Source organism: Anopheles funestus, chromosome 2RL (genome assembly GCF_943734845.2).
Source record: "Anopheles funestus chromosome 2RL, idAnoFuneDA-416_04, whole genome shotgun sequence".
NCBI classification, from domain to species: Eukaryota; Metazoa; Arthropoda; class Insecta; order Diptera; family Culicidae; genus Anopheles; species Anopheles funestus.
This window is the reverse complement of record NC_064598.1, coordinates 91,047,871-91,065,367: the sequence shown is the minus strand read 5'-3', so window position 1 is coordinate 91,065,367 and position 17,497 is coordinate 91,047,871. Positions and strand designations below refer to the sequence as shown.

General features: G+C 42.4%; 1 protein-coding gene and 1 long non-coding RNA gene across 8 annotated transcripts in view; one reads left to right on the top strand and one right to left on the bottom strand.

Annotated features, from left to right (window-relative positions):
* The window catches only part of LOC125765728 (uncharacterized), a 116,289-nt gene that overhangs the window by 90,056 nt on the left and 8,736 nt on the right, over window positions 1-17,497 (bottom strand). The gene's annotated exons all lie outside the window — the stretch shown is intronic.
* The window catches only part of LOC125765689 (protein abrupt-like), a 115,191-nt gene that overhangs the window by 90,789 nt on the left and 6,905 nt on the right, over window positions 1-17,497 (top strand). For 4 of the 7 annotated variants that reach the window (XM_049431094.1, XM_049431091.1, XM_049431093.1 and 1 more), the window contains one exon: window positions 10,930-16,083. In XM_049431094.1, coding sequence (XP_049287051.1) covers window positions 10,930-12,434 — 1,505 coding nt within the window. In that variant the 3' untranslated portion in view covers window positions 12,435-16,083. Of the gene's footprint in view, window positions 1-10,929; window positions 16,084-16,572; window positions 17,065-17,137; window positions 17,423-17,497 lie in introns of those variants that run through there. The other 3 variants (XM_049431097.1, XM_049431095.1, XM_049431096.1) reach the window with 2 other exon arrangements.

The window sequence follows — 17,497 nt, the reverse complement described above, 5'->3', positions numbered from 1 at the left end:
CACCTGAACGCATTTTATTGCGTTTTTTGTATTTTTTTTTGCAACCACCCAATCCACCTCGAAAGTTCTCAACGTATGAGTTGGTGATGATTGATGATTTCCCTCAGCAAACACCCAGGCAAACCCGAGGTTCGGTTTTCATCCATCACTTGTCACTCACCTTCCCGTTCCGTTCAGGCATTTTCTATACAGAGACTCGACAATCTCCCTGCTGGCTCATATGGCAACGTGTGGAAATGTACATCCGTATAACGGCACCTCCCCAAAAAAGCTTCCCCGTTGTGAGCCGCTAGCTCTCAGAGCCAGGGAACGAATTTCGTAAAATGCGTCTGTGTTGCGCCTGAATGGTATGCTAAACGCAACGCATCCGATCGTATACTGCACCGAAGGAGACGAACCCGGGGCGCGCGCGCGCGTTTTTTTTAATTGCTTGCTATTGTTGTCGCCATTATTGTTATTACTGGAGTTGTTTTGTTTAGCCATTAATGATTGCCGGCTGCTGGGCTGACAGATCTTGCAACGGGCACGCCTTTCAAAACCGGTGCGAGCTGGTTGATTGCTGGTCCTATTGCAGCCCGGTAGCTCAAGCCGTGGCTACAAACCCCGATACGGACGGACAGACAGCGACCAGATAGCGACGGTCCGATAACGTCCCGCGGCAAAACGCAAAACGCCATACCGTACCGTGGCATCATTTTCGGTAAAGTGCATTACCCATGCACAGACGCAGTAGCGGCGTTGTGCATATGCTGATGAAATTTATTCATATTCATCCTAATCCTGGAACGCGCTTTCGCCGACGGTCGCAACCGTCCGCCGTTGACCGTTTGTTTTTGGCGTACGAAGGTGAAGAAACCGTTCCGTGAAGCGGTAAAAGTGGATGGCTCCGGTGGAACCCATACCGATGAGCATGTGTTTCCGGACAAATGAACGAAATGGCGGGAAAGAGCGTGAGTTTGGTTGGGCTGATGCGGTTAGGAGAATGAAGCATCTAGCGCATGGTCTTGCCGATGGTTTTCTGCGAATGCGAGACAAACTCAACCGAGAGAAGCCCTTCTGCCTTCCGTGCGGGGGAGGGGGGGGGGGGGGTAGGGAAAATATGGGGAAGTTTTCTAATTAATTTATGCAGAATCATACACACTGCTGCACTCGGTTTTCGGGTGGATCGACCATAGTGCAGCCCGTCGTACCGTCGACGAGTTTTTGGTGGAATCTGCAACAGTCCCCTACCATGAGTTTGTACGAGGTGGAAAGGGGATGGGGAAAGGGGAAAACAGGGTGGGTTAGTTCTGTCAGGGAGACCAAACGACATTATCCCCGTATACAACACCCGGTTCTGATGGTGGTTGTCGTCGTGGTCACCAACGTCGTCATCGTCGTTGGCTGATTGCAGTGAGTGCGTGGTTAATTTCCGGACTAACCGAACGTACTCAACCCACTCTCTCTCTCCCCGATTTCACCACCACCCCATTTGGTTGGTTAGGTGCCGAAAACTAGCCGACGATGCGCATCGGTGCAGCATAAATCATCAGCATCGCTATTCAAACGCGACGTCTGATCCTTTGCTCACTTGCTCCACGCTTATCGTGGTCTCCTCATCGTCGATGGCTTCTTTTCTTCACCTCCTGATGCGGGAATGCGCGATGTGGTGGAAGGCAGCATCTGGTCCTGCCACTGCAGGTCACCGATCACGATCCACAAGAACGCCCATTATCACTGGCACGGGCACAGCGCGTTCGTTCGAGACCGAGGTGCGTGAAATAGAAATGGTTTCGAAGCAAGGATTTAGACTATGCAATTTTGATTACTGCCAACGGTATCGAACGTCTGCTATATTTGCACCACAAGGAAGAGGTAAAAAAACATTCATTTTCAATTAACAAACACACACACATTTGCGTGTTCAAAGCACTCTCTCCCTCTCTCTCTGCCCCCAATTTGTTTGCCCTTTGATGCTTATACGCAATCCCAAAAATAGACGAACAAATCGAAAAAAAAACATCTCTCAATATAAATGTGTCTTTTATTTATAATCTGAATCGTTTGATATTATCGGTCGAATAAAAGGATTCAGACTTTCTTACCCCCCGTGTGAAGGTCTCGACATCCATCAGTCGACAATTGGGCCCATGGGAACGGAAGCAAATGGAAAACACAGGCGAACACTTACATTGCCTCATTGTTTCTTACGCGTTTCTCGTGGCCCTAACAAGCCGCGGAGCTTTTTTCTTGGGTAAGGGATTTTTAATTTTCCTCCAATCGTTTGTTACCTTCCACCACGGAAGGTTTCGCTCGCGCTCGTTACTCATTTCATTTTTGACGTACAATTTTTCCTTACCCCTAAATATGGTGGTTGAATAATTAAACGAGGTTAGACGTTTGATTGTTGTACCCTTTTTTTCCTTCCTTCTAACGGCTCCTTGAGACCGCTTCGGGACACCCACACACACACACACCGGGCACGGCCATGTTTATGTCCACTTATCGATGGGAAAGCAAAACTTCCTCATTAAAACGGACGACCTAGTTCGTCTTATTGAATGAATGGAGCAATAATAAAGCAACAAAAAAAAATCAATTGCCCTAACGGTTTAAAAGAAAATTTAAAAAAAGTAATCGAAAATCAATTGTTTCGAATGTGAGAAAACAAAAAGGAAATCTTTTAACTAGGGTTGTATTTTTGTGCCAATGACCGTTAAGAGATCTAAAAAAAAGAAACAAAATGCTTTTATCGGTCCCAACAAATGATAAACGTTGTACTGTTAAATATTTAGCATCCTTTCACATTTTGTGATTGGAGATGACTGCAAAAAAATAACCAAAATTGATTACGAAAATAAAAAATATTTTCAAAAAATTATTTCCCAACCGTTTTACTTGGGAAGTACGCACAGGCAAGCCTGGAAATAGAAAAGGAAATTCAATTTTATGCCTAATTAATGATATATCCGGAAAAGAAATAAAAAAAAACACTATTACGCAGTGAAAAGTAAGACAAAAAGCTTTTCCTCTAACATTAATCGCCGTGTTAAAAATGCATGCGTTTCTGTACGATGCATTTGCGGAGGAGAGTGGTTTGATTTTTGTTTTTTGAAGGTCCAAAAAAACCCGTACATGTTGTTAGACAAATTTCTATACTTACGCTGCTGATAATTATGATGACAGCGGTGCACGATATCTTAGCCCCCACCTTTTACGGACATGGAAACCTCGTGTCAATTGCCCGTTTGGAAACATCCTGATTTCGGATTGTTTTTCCTTTCTTTCGACCCTTTTGCAAAAGAAACCCCTCCCCATTAAGAAGCCTGTAGAATGAAGGCGAGCTATCTCGGCTCTGCAAAACTTACTCCAAAATGTACTTTACCGTATGTGTGTGTTTGTGTGTGTGGGAATGTTTTTTTTCTCCCTGATTACCCTCTTGCTTTTAGCCACTTAACGATAGAAAATAATGTGAATAAAAAATCAACACTCGAAACCCGCTGACAGGATTGCGTACGATTTCGGATGTTGTGGTGAAATTGACAGAAATCACGATATCGTGATATTCGTGATATGGTAAAGATACCAACCGGGTGGTAACGAAAGGCAAAAAAATGGGCATACGGAAAATCACCAGCCCATAACCAGTTTGTTGGAACATATTCCGGCTGACTAATTGATAACTGAGGAAAACTCACTAGAAGCTTGCTCTTCAGTGCTGGTAGATAGCAGAAAGAGGGAACACAAGACACTAGAGGACCTACTTGGAACGACCCGAAAAGAAAAGGAAAGGAAAAACCTTCTATACAACAGGTTTTTATTGTTGTTGTCTTCTGGTGGCACCCAAAAAAAACAAAATCTAAACATGACTCACAAAGTCGTTTAAAGAGCTTTTTTTTGGAGGTTTTCTTCTTCTGATTTTTTTTTTCTTTATTTTCCTTTGCTTCCTACATGTGTTCGTAACGATTGTGTCTGTTCGGATCATGTACTCTGCCGAACTATCAAGCATTTTTTTTTTCATTTATTCATTTCCCGTTTTCCGCAAAACTTGGAACTGGATTTTGTTGAAAGAATCACAAAAAAAGTCCCCCCGAACGACGAACATCAAGCAAGCATTTGATGTAGAAAATGGCAACGAGAGTAGAACCACAAACTGATATCAAACATGCAATACGTCTTGACACAGTACGGGCTCAACAAGAACAACAACCTGGGTCTGGTGAAGCAAGCATTTTCAATTACGAAAATTATAACTCTCCACTTCTGGAAGGGTGCTTGAAGCAGAAGGACCTAGACTATACAACGGTTAGCACATTCATTCGGACGAAAACAAAACCTAGTTTTTACATGTTTTATTTACGTTAGATAAATAAACGTACGATAGTATCACAAAGTTACACGAACCGGAGGTCAAACGTGTGACCACATCAAGATGGAAGGAGATGGTGATGAGTTAGAATACGGAACAAATACATCCTTTTTTTTACTTACAAATGCTTTTCTTATTTTAAGCATACATTTTGAAGGAAATTCCATCCTACGCAGGCATTAGTTTTCATCGCAAACTATGCCGGACTTTCCACACTACGGCAGTGCAAAAGATCATTTAACCGTCTTGTGCATAAATTTGTCATTAGTCCTTTTCCCAGTTCAACATCACACACACAGAAACACACGCACCGAGCACTATCGTTTTTCTTCATTTTTGTACATTTCATCCGTACCGTTTTCCCTTTGGCTCAGTGTGTGATCATGGCTCAAATAGCCAGCACACACACGGAGCCATCTATGGCGCGTACAAAATCTGAGATACCCCACGATAGAAGGAATTAAAATTTATTACTACAACCCCGAAAAAGTTGACAAACACCGTGGTGGAAAAACGCACAGCAAAAGGACAGACAGTGAACGGACGGGCTGATGAAAACCGTATGACGAAGCAATGACCGGGTGTAGAGACACAGCCGAGACAAACATTCACCGACGGAAAGCAATTTCACATTGTGCTGGGGCTGCGATGGCTCAAAAACGATACCTTGGGCCTTTTGAATGACAGGCCCGCCAACTTTGCCTGTTTACGCTAAGGACCCTTCATTTAGCTTACCACCTCCATTCACTTTTCTAACACCCACTGCCACCCATACACTCTATGGGAGAGGGAAACTGGTGCTACCCCCGTTCCCGGTCTCGAATGCAAACTCAATCCCTGAACATGCTCTCACACATTACTCTCACACGAGAATCCCCCTCACGTTCCGCAAAACATGATGCCAGATTCCTTTACCCTTCTTCCTCTTCTCTCCATTCCCTTTACCACCCTTTTTGTCCTTTTCTTCCTAAAATTCCTTTAGTGCGGGAGAGGAGTCCGTCTCTACAACGGGCAAAATTCTTAATGTCGAAATGATGATAATTATAATCCTCAAAATGGAATATTTTAATGATAGTTAAGGCATAATTATCCATTGAATGTGATTATAAAATCCCATCCGCAAAACCCCTTTTCCTTCTCCCTCGGATACCAGATTTTTGGAGGGGAGGGGTTGAAGGGTAGTGCCTTTTCTAATACTTCTACCAAACACCGGGACGTATTTTTAACGTCCACCGGTACTAACGGGGTTGTGTTTTTTTAGGGATGAGAGGAGTCTGATCTGCTCTATCTGCCGGCTAGCAGTCACTACTAGGTGTGACTACTATTTGCGACAGTGACACCATTGACGTTAATGTTTTTTCTGCTGGATGATGCTCTAGCCTGGGGGTTGCCTTAAGAAACAATGGAAAACTAGGTGTCTGTGGAGGGAAGGGAGAAGGTCAGTTAGGAGAAGTAAGGAGAAGGTTGATATGGAAACCGTAAACGGGGTTTGTCTTTGCGCCTCAGCAAAGCATCATTTTCGCTAAATGAGCTGTTCGTGTGGGTGTGGGTTCTCTAGCAGAAGAGCTACGGATAACACACGACTGCTGCTGGAAGGAAGGAGCTTTTTTTCCAACCACTTTTCCACCGTTGTGATTATTCCTTCTCTTTTTTTATTATGACTTTGTTCAGCCTTTTTGGCACTATATTCACGAATTCCAGTTTTGCAATGTACACACCTTATCTTACCGTAAGGGTAATACGTCTACCATTCATTCTAGGTTCAGGCCAACACTTTTTAAGGCTAATCGAAATTATCGAAAACGATTTTGCTCCACTTCCGGCGATTGCCCGGTTATAGGTCGCCAAAGAACTTTTGTTTGCCCCCATCACGGGCAACACAGAACCCGAAAGGATGCAACTTTTCCCCATCCGAATAATTATCCGAAAGACATAAACGATCTAAATCTATCGATATAAAACCAAGACTGGAAGCGATGGTATCGTTCGTTCTTTTTTAAATTCAATCAATCGCTTTCATTAAGCCAATTCACTCACCAACCTCCACCTGGAAAACTCCCCAAAACGGTGCTCATAAAGTGTGTAATTTTACCCATGGTATGTAGCGTCGTTCCTTTACCTTTGTTTTTCTTCTACTCTCACCGCCGTCCATCAGGTTCATTGGGTGGATATAAAATTTTAGTCAAACCACCGTCCATTATTTAAGGCTAAATGAGGACAGCTGCTGGATTGGGTACATTTTTTCCATTTTTCCACACCAACAACACCCGTCGTCTCCCGTTTACGGTAGCAATACAATTACAATAACCGATCGGGTAATAATCATTCGTACAGGGGAGGGACGTTTGCCACTAAAATTGTGCTCATTTCTAGCTACGATGGAAAACCAGAACCAAAGTGGATAGAACCAACTGTATCCTTTCTAATCCAGTGTTGTCCTTTTTCCCCCCACCTACACCCTGTGCCTGAAATAGATCAACACAAAACAATACAATATGAAATGGTGGTAAGGGGGGCATACAAGGAAGAAGAAAAATTTAATCGATTTTCTAATTAAAACAACGGCCGTGTACGGTTTGAGCCGCATTTTTTTGTTCGCCTTTGTGTCAGCCTAAGCTTACGCCTGATTGCAAATGAATAAATCCGAATCGGAACAACCGGCCGCCGGCCGGCTTTGCCACCTTCCTCGGACAGAAAATAGAACGCTGCTTGCACCGAGAGATTTATGATGTTTTGCAACATATTTTTATGCTTTTATGTGACTGTGTTTTGTTGTATCGACGTAACGCAGTGACAGAATAAAAATGGTCCGTTCCGTCCGTCAGAAGTTATTTAATTGTACTCTAACGGTTTTGGGTGGAACGGGAAGGAAAAGGAGTGAGGGAAAGGTTGTACAGGTAGATATGGAATCCAATTTTGCCCTGCCTATGATTAGCAGTTGCATTTGAAATAAAAAAGGGACAATAAATCCCCGTCCCCCGTCAAGCAAATGGAATACAACATCATGCGCGAGTAAAGTACCATGCGCCTCCATCCGAGACAAGCGAATAAATGTATATTTCTATATACCATCCATTGTTGTTACAATGCTTAGCAATTAGTTGTGACAGTATGGTATGGCATACCGCATGTTTTGTGAAACTATATTTAATTAACAGCAACTGTATTACGCCACATACAATCGAGATAGTTACAAGCTCAGTTGAAAAATATGAAACGGGATAGAAAAAAAAATCTAAACGAATTTTGATTCGATAGTTGTGAAATTTCAGTAAAATTATTTAGAGTAGATACCTTTATACCCAACAGCAACTATGCAGTGTGGTTTGAGTTTGATAGTTTGATTACTTCTTAAGCTAAAAAAAAATATATTTTTTCTTAAAACAAATTTTCACTTCCCAATAACAGTCTTTATAAAGCAATACCAGTGAAGCAAACAATTCACCTCTGATTGCATCTTCTCGCGCGTCCGATGTAACCATAAAGCGAAAATAATAAACGACCGAAATATCTACCATTAATATCGACCGTACAGTGTTTAATAATGATTTCTGATTGTTCAGCATAGTAATATTATTAATATTTACTTAACTTAAACATTCCTTTAGTTTTGGTTTAATTGAACGTATTGTTGGTTTAGTTTCTGTACTTTTGTTTGGTTGTTTTTGATATTTTGTTTCTCTCCCCCAAACTCTCCACCACTGACACCATCCTTCCATTTCACCTCGTTTCGTCCCATGGAACCATTGGAAACCATTTTGTGTGCCTGTTTATTATTTCGTTCTGGTGTGTGTGTGTTTTTTTACGTTTTTATTCCCTTTCTTTTTTTGGGTATTATTTTCACTTTGTAAATAAATGCTTAACTCTGCTCTCCCTCTATTGATTGGACTCAATTGGTTTAACATACAGTAAGATGCGAAAAAATAACACAATGCACTACAACTACAATTTTCCCTAATACACAAACTATATTGCCATCTGCCCCGGGAAAAGCTAGCCCGGCATATTTGGTCCCCTACCCACCATTTTGCCATCCTGCACCAAAAATTTACTAACCTGCATTTCAAAATTTCACCTCTGCCGAGGGTATAATTAAACCTAGTTAAGTCCCGCACACTTACAATTACAAAGCACAGCTCAAACTTTTGCTCTAATCATTTTCCTGCCTTCGTTTGGGTTTTGTTATGGTTTTTACAGTACAAAACAAATTTAGAAAAAAAATATTTTTTTTCCTTCATACGAATAATTGCTTCCGACTCGAGGTGCAACGCGATGGCGCATACTCGATAGGCACACAATTGAACCATTTACACATGCACACACGCACACAAAAATGGCCTTGCGCTCAACACACAACACGGTGATTAGGAAGCTAACGACACGTGTTCCGGGTAGCTTCCCTGGCTAGGGAATGTAGGAAATAGAAAAAAAATACAAATTCGACCGTTTTACCCAAAAACCTAGTGACACTAACACACGGAAGAAAATGTAAAAAAAAACAAAATTACTAACGATTGGCAAAAGTGAATTAAATTTAATGAAAGTAAAGGAAAAACAAAACAAAATATCTAAGCGTTAGAATAAGTTTTATAAGAATAATGAAAGTTTAAGAATAGTAAAGAAAAAATTGGAAAACTCCAAAACCAAATACAAAAAAAAAGAAATTTCTAAACTTTCAAAGGACACCACAAATAAGGCAAAAAAATTTAAAAAAAACGCTCGAACAATTGTGACAGAATTCATCTTTTTTTACCTGAGTGTCTTTTACATTACGTTCATTTCTTAATTTGATTGCTAAATTAATTTTTCCCTAGTTTCCATAACAAACGTCTATTTTGGGTTTGTAATATTTTTTTTGGCATTCGTTTCTTCCTATCACCCCTTTGTGTTGCTGCAATTTTGCATACAAAAAAAAAATCCCCCAAAGGGCGCTTCAGCTACTGCTGTCCGGTATTCTAATGCGTGTGTGTGTTTATGTGAGACTTTAGGTCTTCAGTATGTGCTAGAAAAGGGATGGAATAAAAAAGAATCGTGAAAGCATTTAAAACAAAAAAAACACCAACCCCACCATATCCCCCCGCAAAGGACGATTGGCATTTACAGACGAATATCAACAATTGGCTCATAAACACATGTGCAGGGTGTAGGGTGAAAAACCCCGTACTTTAACAAGCGGGCAAAAAATCCTGTTCGCTGGACGAAAAGTTCGCGAAACTATCAAACCGCAACACAGCGATACAGCGATAAAACAAGTGTGATAAGTAAAAAAATGATCAAAATTTCATCCAAATTATGTATTGCAACGGTGACCCGAAAAACCATTTACCCATCAGACCAAAAGTCAACAACGCGCTGTACGCAATAGCAATACATGCATCATTAGTGGAGAGGCAGCATTGTAACTCATTTCATTTTCATATACGTATCGGTTTGACCTAGTGATGGTGTGTATCGTTTGACTTCGAACAACCTTTTACGGGGGTTCGTCGTCTCATCCATTTTATTGTTTGTAACATCAGTTTTTGTTTTTGCTCTCCAATAGTTTTTTATTCGTTTTTTTTTACTCTCTCACCCTCTCGCTCGTCTCTACTATTCGATCATCCCGTTCTGTTTTTCTGTTATCTCGGTCATGCGTGTGTGTGTTTTCCTTTATACAAATATGTGTGTGCGTGTTTTGTGCCCTTGTTTCTTTTTGTTCGATTTTTTATTTCTTTTTTTTCTTTTGTAAGCTTTTATATGTTCGACTTAGTACATCCTTATCGTTTAGTAAGCTAGCAAGGAACGTTTAAATAAATAAATATTAATAATGAATCGTATCGTATGTTGCGAAACCAAAAACAAATGGCCTCCTCACCCCCAAAAAGTAAAACAAAACAACAACAAAACAACAAAACCACCCTCTCATTCACCAACTCATTGCGAGTGAAATGGCCCGTGATCTTGATGTTTGTGTAATGATTTTTACTCCATAACAACGAAATACTATCCCAGTGCACACGGAAACCTGATTGGTAAATAGATAACAAAAATTGGCATCAAATTGACGCTCATATAAACAAACAGATCGTACTTAATGGCACACACACCACACCATACCAAGCAAATGAAAGATCGTCGGACGAAAAAAAAAACAAGCGAAAGAATTCGCACACCAACCAAAAGAAACATAAAAAAACAAATGTGCCATAAAGTTACGCTGTTGGTGTTGGAGTGTTGCAAGAAGTGAAACAAAATTCGAACAAATCAAAACTCGCTTGCCCGGGATACGACCAATACGGCAAGCAAGAAAGATGGAAAAAGCAAAAAAAAAATTAATCACACAACACAGATCAATCAAAGTGTCCGGCCAGGTGTCAGCAAGTAAACATGCGCGTGCAATCGAACCATAGTCGGGCGATCAGAAATCATCATTGTTAACACTGGGCGTCTCCATTAGCAAAGCAAAAAAAAATAAAAATAAAAACAAATTACGGCAAAACAATCAAAATTTCACCCTCCCTACCCACTTCTTTGCCATTCTGCATCCCCCTACAAACCCTCTCTCCCCTGAAACAATGACGCTAATACAAACACGATTGCAGATGCGCGGCAACATTGCGATGCGTTGATAAAGGAGGAGATCGATGAACCGCAGCGAAATGACGCATCCCATCGGGCTGCTGTCCACGAGGAAAGTGCATCCGGTAGGCGGCGGCGCGATCATGACCAGAACGGGCTCGACTGTAGCTCGGGCAGTCGGCACCAGCAGCAACAGCGCCGCTTTGCGAAACGTTTCAAACGTCACCATCCGGACGTGGGTGCGGAAAATTTGCACCGACGGCACAATGTGGCCTCACCATCCGTGTCGATGCGTTCGGATGATGCGTACGAGGAGCAGCCGGAGGATCGGGGTCATAGCTCGCAGAGGCCTTGTATAAATGGTCCCTCAGTGCTTGATGACGTTAGGGAGGCGCTCGCACTGCGACGATCCACTGCAAACCACACCGAAGTGCCAGCTCGGCAAAAGCCGACCTACAACAGTGACGAGGAGGAAGAGGAAGAGGAGCAGGAGCGTCGCCGGGTGTCGGCGGTTAATCGCGAAACAAACGACGGTAGCACGCGGACTCCGCTCCGCGACGAAGAGGAAGATAACGAGGAAGACTTTGACGGTGGTAGCGACGATAACGAGCTCGATCTTAAGGTGGATGGACGGCTTTCGGCCATTGCCACGACGCTCGACAGTGAATATCACAAGCGGATGGCGGCCGCCGGTGTGCTGGCTGCGGCCGCTGCCGCTAGTGCCAGTGCCCTCGGTGACGCTGGCAGTGAACAGGCGGCGGCTGATTTCTTCGCTGCCCATCACAAGGCCGGAACGCACGAGCTTGCGCTGAAGCAACACTTTCTCAACGAAAAGGTACGATTGCAGGCGTTGCTACAGCGTCAGGCGCAGCAGCATCAGCATCATCAGAAGCTGGCCGGCTTTCTGCTTTCGACGGCTACCACACCACCAACACCTACCCTCACACCAACCAGCGTGCTCAATCTTGGCCAGACCGGCAACGGTGACCATCAACGGGGTGGTTCGGCATCACCGGCCACTACAGCCGGTGGTGGACGATCGTCGGTGGCGGCCGGGAATGGAGATTCGGGACCGTGCGCTAAATCCATCAACAGTAAGCCGCAAACATCCTGCAATTCTTCACCATCGCCTGCTTCATCGGCGGCAGCCGTTGCTGCAGCAGCCGCCGCTGCTGATCGTCTGTTTGCTGCCGCTTACAGCAACAGTGCCAGTGCTGCCAGCGCTGGTGCCAGTGCGAGTGGTTCTAATGCGGGCGGCGCTAATGTAGGATCCGGCAGTGCTGGTAATGGGCAGGTATATCTACTACCCTGTCCACTGTGTGAAGTGCCACTAGAGCCGCGCGTATTCCGGCAGCATCTCGATCGACACTATCCGCGGGACAGTCCGGTCTGTCCGGTGATTCAGTGCGGTCGGCGATTCGCTCACCCGAACTCGGTACGCAACCATATGCGACTGAAGCACACGAACCAGTGGGCCCAGATGAAGGCGATGCGATCTTCCGGTGGTCCATTTACTGGCATACCGTGAGATTAGGCCTATGTAAACATTCCCCCCAAAAAAACGTGTTGAGGAGGCTAATGCTGAGCAATTGAACATTTGGCACAGACACACACACACATACACACGAGAGTGTAAACGAAATTTTGTTTCCTTTCACATGATTTCCATTCCATTTTATTAAATTATTTCACCATACGTACGCGAATGGTAGTACACAGACTGTCGAGTGTCCTGATTGAAAGATTTCTATAAATATTATCACTAGTATTACAAAGGTTCGCTAGCGATACGCGTGAGTGTCCTAAACTAAACTAAAGTTCCTAAAAATTTAAAGTAAACAAAAAAGAAATGCTGCAAAAACACACACACACAAATAAGTCAAAACGAAAAAGGGGGAAATTTTGTTACACACACAATACAACCGACATTGCAACAAATTGTATGAAAACAAAAGTAAAAACGAAACAACGGTGTTGAAGAGCGGTTAAGTATTCAGTATTTGATTAAAAGTATGGAAAAGAATTAGTTATAGAAGGGAAATACTACAAACAACTAAAAACAAAACAGCAAAAACAAAACACAAAGAAATAGTAACGAACAAACAGACAAAAACAATTAATACAGAATCCTACAACAGTTCAACTGTTTCGTTTCTTTTTGTTAAATTGTCACAATTTAACAGCATATGTTTAACCATTCTGTTTTGGATCCATTATCTCATATTTCTTTCAATATGGAACAGTATTATCAAAAAGAGGAGTAGAAGAGAAAAAAAACAATGTGTGGCAGTGAACTAGCAATTATCCAGATAGACAGATTCGCTTCTAAAACGAAAGAAATATGAATATCTGTTATTTATTTCCATTTGATGCTACTGGTTTTAGATAGAGAAACAAAAAAAACCGGCACCATTGGTTTTTGCAGGGTTAATGCTTTAGTTTTAGGAAGTATCAACTACAAGGGCGCCGGATATGGGAATCGCCGGATAGTAAGATAACGTTTAATCTCACACTTGAGTAATGCTATTCCCGATGCAATGCGGATATGAAACAGTTAAACATAAACACACCTACCCAAAAACACGTACACATGTAATGCCATAATGGAAATGTTTCCTGATCTAATCGGGCACATCTTATAGTTTCTAGTGTTTTGAACAAACAAGCAAAAAAAAGAAGAGAAGTAAAGCTGATTAGAAGAGAAACAAAAAAAAACAAGAAAAGTAAAACGATAAAGGTTCCTACTAAGATATAAAGATAAAGAGAAGAGAAAAATTATTAACAAAAAAGAAACAATAAGTTAAACTACATCGAAATTGCCTGCAAAACAAAAAACCCTCGCCCCCCTCTCTCTTAGCACGGAAGCAATCGCATGATGTCAAACCGATAATTAGCTGTATATTCATCTATATTATATACAACCAAACTAGACACACAGGTGGGCGGCACGTTTACTAGTTGCGAAAAAAAGCCTAACGCAGGACAAAAAAAACAATGACAGTAAACACATTCCTTTTCTGCCCCAAAAAAACACAAAAGCGTATATAAAATAATCATACAAACGGCCTTATAGGTTAGTTGTTGAATAGAGTTGTCGTCGCAATGGATCCGCACCGGGTATGAAAACACTGCAACCGCAGAAAACACTTTAAACCCCCCAAACCAAACAATGCTGGAATGCAAGAAAAAAGATGATAGAAAATGACCGGGAGAAGCTAACTTTTCTTTTGTTTGCATATAATTCTTATCTCCGGTACGACGCCATCCGTTTTCTTACGAACACCACCTTCAATATCGGTGGTTCGGTACAACTTCTGCCCAGTCACGGTGGTTGATAGTTCCATTAGTGGGAGCCATTTTGTGGTACTACTTTACGCGCCCTGTCAAGAATGTCGGTTCTTGGTGGCGATCGTTGCTTGGTGGTTGGTTTGACTAGCCCCGAAAAAAAAAATATTAAAGGCTTGCGGACCACACCTAGAACCAATTTTTTTTCACCAAACACTACTGCCTGGCATGTGTAACTGGTATCGTCACAGGTACGAAAACACAGTAAAGTTAAACAGTAATCATCATCATCCCCACTCGGGACTATCTTTTTGTATTACGGAAGAGGAAGGCGAGGGCTAGAAAATACGCCCCAAAAAAACAGAAGAACTTACACAACTCACCAAACCCAAACAACAGCAAAAAAAAGCTGCTAAACTAATTACAGCGATCGTGGTTGCGCTGTCCAATTAATGGATGAACCGTTACCAAAAACCGAACCTTCGTACCGGCCTACCACGAACCACGTTTTTGGGACGTTCACATACACACGGGTTCACTTGCTCACCTATCGGTAATTATCGGCTTGACATAAATTGAGCTTCGGTTTTGTCCCCCCCCCTCTTTCCCCCCGCGCGAGTTGCGTCCACGCCACTAGGGCGCCCGTTTATCTGAGTGATTACGCAGGACGATTAGGAGGAATGGAATTACGAATTACGAAAGCAAACAACAAAAATGGAACACCTCGCAAGTTTTTTGATGGCAACGGTTTAACAAATACGTAACCAAAAAACGCTGGCAAAAAAAACACATTTAAGTGAAACTATAACAAACAAATATACAACTACAACGGTCGCTGTGCGTACACGATACCGATTCTCGTTCGTTTCTATGTTTGCCATGTTTAGTGTAGTTATAATTTCTAGGTATAGAAAGCTTTGTTCTTTTTAAATTTGATTTTTAAAAAACGCAATTTTAGTGAAACAATTGCAGAGGTTAGGTAAAACGAAAGACTTGAATGCTTCACAGACACCGTTCTTAGGTTAGAATCTATTTCTTCGCAGTTAAAACAAATTTATTTCTATTTGCAAAACCCCAAAAATAAACAGCTGCACTACAAACACAGGCTTACACACAGACACATAGACACATAGATATACTACACACCACAATAATATAATACCAGTCGCGCTTTAAAGTGAACTAAATCCCCCGGGCTATAAACGACGAACCACGGATGTGCAGCAGTAGTGCAAAACAGACGAACAGACCTATGCTATACAAAGATCTACAAGTATACAACTATATTTAGCGCCATATTAAAACCTAAGAGTGTAGAAATCGCGAACGAACAACACAGCAAATAAACAGAGCAAACAACAAAACGACACAAAAGGTGCAAAAAAAACGCGACGAAACTAACAAGTGTGTTAAAAGAAGAAAAAAAACCCGTAAATGGCAGCATATTGGTTACCTGTAAAAAGTTAGTAGTTTTGTATTTAAGAAGGAATGGTACGGAAACAAAAAGAAGAAGCAAAAACCAACATTCAGCTTACAGCCAAACGCAAAAATTAAATGCAAAAAAAGAAGAAGATAAGAAAAGGAAAAGAAAAAAACATGTACGAAAGATAGAAAAACAAGGCGTAACGTAACGATCTCTTGATGAAAGTTGACAGAAAAGACACACATACACACACAGAGAGAGTACACTAAAGAAAAACGTACGTACAGACAATGTAAAAAACAAAGAACAAAAGCTCGTTGCATTCGTATGAAGGAGAAGCAGAAAACAAACAAACAACAGAACACAACATGAAGTGAAAGGAGCTTAACGTAAGCAGCATAATGCAAAAAAAAAGAAAGGATAAGAAAATAAAACCGGCAAACGGATGAACAGATGAATAAGACACGAACCTTGTTGTCGTTTCTTTTGTTCATGTGTTACATTTTTTTTCTTACTTTTTCTCACTAAAAAGGTTGCAAATGGTAAAATGGTCGTCTAACTTGTCTAACTTAACACTAAGTAGTTTTTTATACAGCTTCCCCAAAAAAGGTTTAAATATACTCACACCAACTCTTGCTGCTACTAACACAGGTGATCGTACAGGATCGTGTTGGGTTCGTGCGTGCGTGCGTGTGTATGATTTTTCTACTCCATTTGCTTAACTCTTTTCTTTAACACATTTTTCAATCCTTTGTCCATTTTCCTTCGATGCCTTTGTTCCTTCAACTCCGTGTTCCGAGACCCTCTTTCCTTCTGTTGCATCGCAAAAGGCAAGCTTTTGTTTTGTTTGATTTATTTTACTTTATTTTTCCCATTTCTCTCGTTCTCGATCTCTCTCTCTCTCTTTCTCTCATACTCCCGTTTACCCCAAAACGGTACTTAACGGTCGTAATTATAGTTTCTCGCCGTTCTTTAGAAATGCGCGTCCGTGCCACTGATCCCCGACCCTGCCCGAAGTGTGGTAAGATCTACCGTTCGGCTCACACGTTGCGTACCCATCTGGAGGACAAACATACGGTATGTCCCGGGTATCGGTGTGTCCTGTGCGGTACGGTTGCCAAATCCCGCAACTCCCTTCACTCGCACATGTCGCGCCAGCACCGTGGCATCTCGACCAAGGATCTTCCAGTGCTGCCGATGCCGAGCCCGTTCGATCCGGAGCTAGCGTCACGCCTGTTGGCGAAGGCAGGCGTTAAGATATCGCCGGCCGAGTTGCGTGCACGTGCATCACCGACCGGCACACGACGTAACGACGGTATGAAGCTGGAACTACGATCCGGCGATGGTGGTGAAGATTTTGACGATCCGGAAGATTTAACAATGTCCCAGAGTAGCCACAGTGAATCACAGCGACGCTTCCACGAGAGCATGATGGGAATGTCACCGACTGGTAAGTGGATATTCGTTTGCGATTGTACATCTTTGGGGCAAGTTTTGATGTACCACTGTTTCACTTGTTGCAGGATTTAACCATTTAAACTCGACCACTATTACACGCGTACGACCAGGCGAAGGTACTCCCAAGCTCAGCCTGGATGGGCTTGGACGTGACGGAGGTAATGGAAATGGAGGTGGACCAGGTAATGGAGGTCCCGGTGGTAATGGAAACGGAGGCAACGGGATGGGTGGAACGGATCGTCACGGTGGTGGTGGCCCTGGTGGACCGATGAACCACATGCAGTCGAATACCCCGACAGGATCCGCCATATTGGACACGTATTTACAATTCATTACCGAGAATGCATTTGGTAGGTGTGCTTGAGCTTCAAGGCAAGTTTTGAGGACTGTTGGCACGAGTAAAAACATTCCTTTCCCTTTACTCT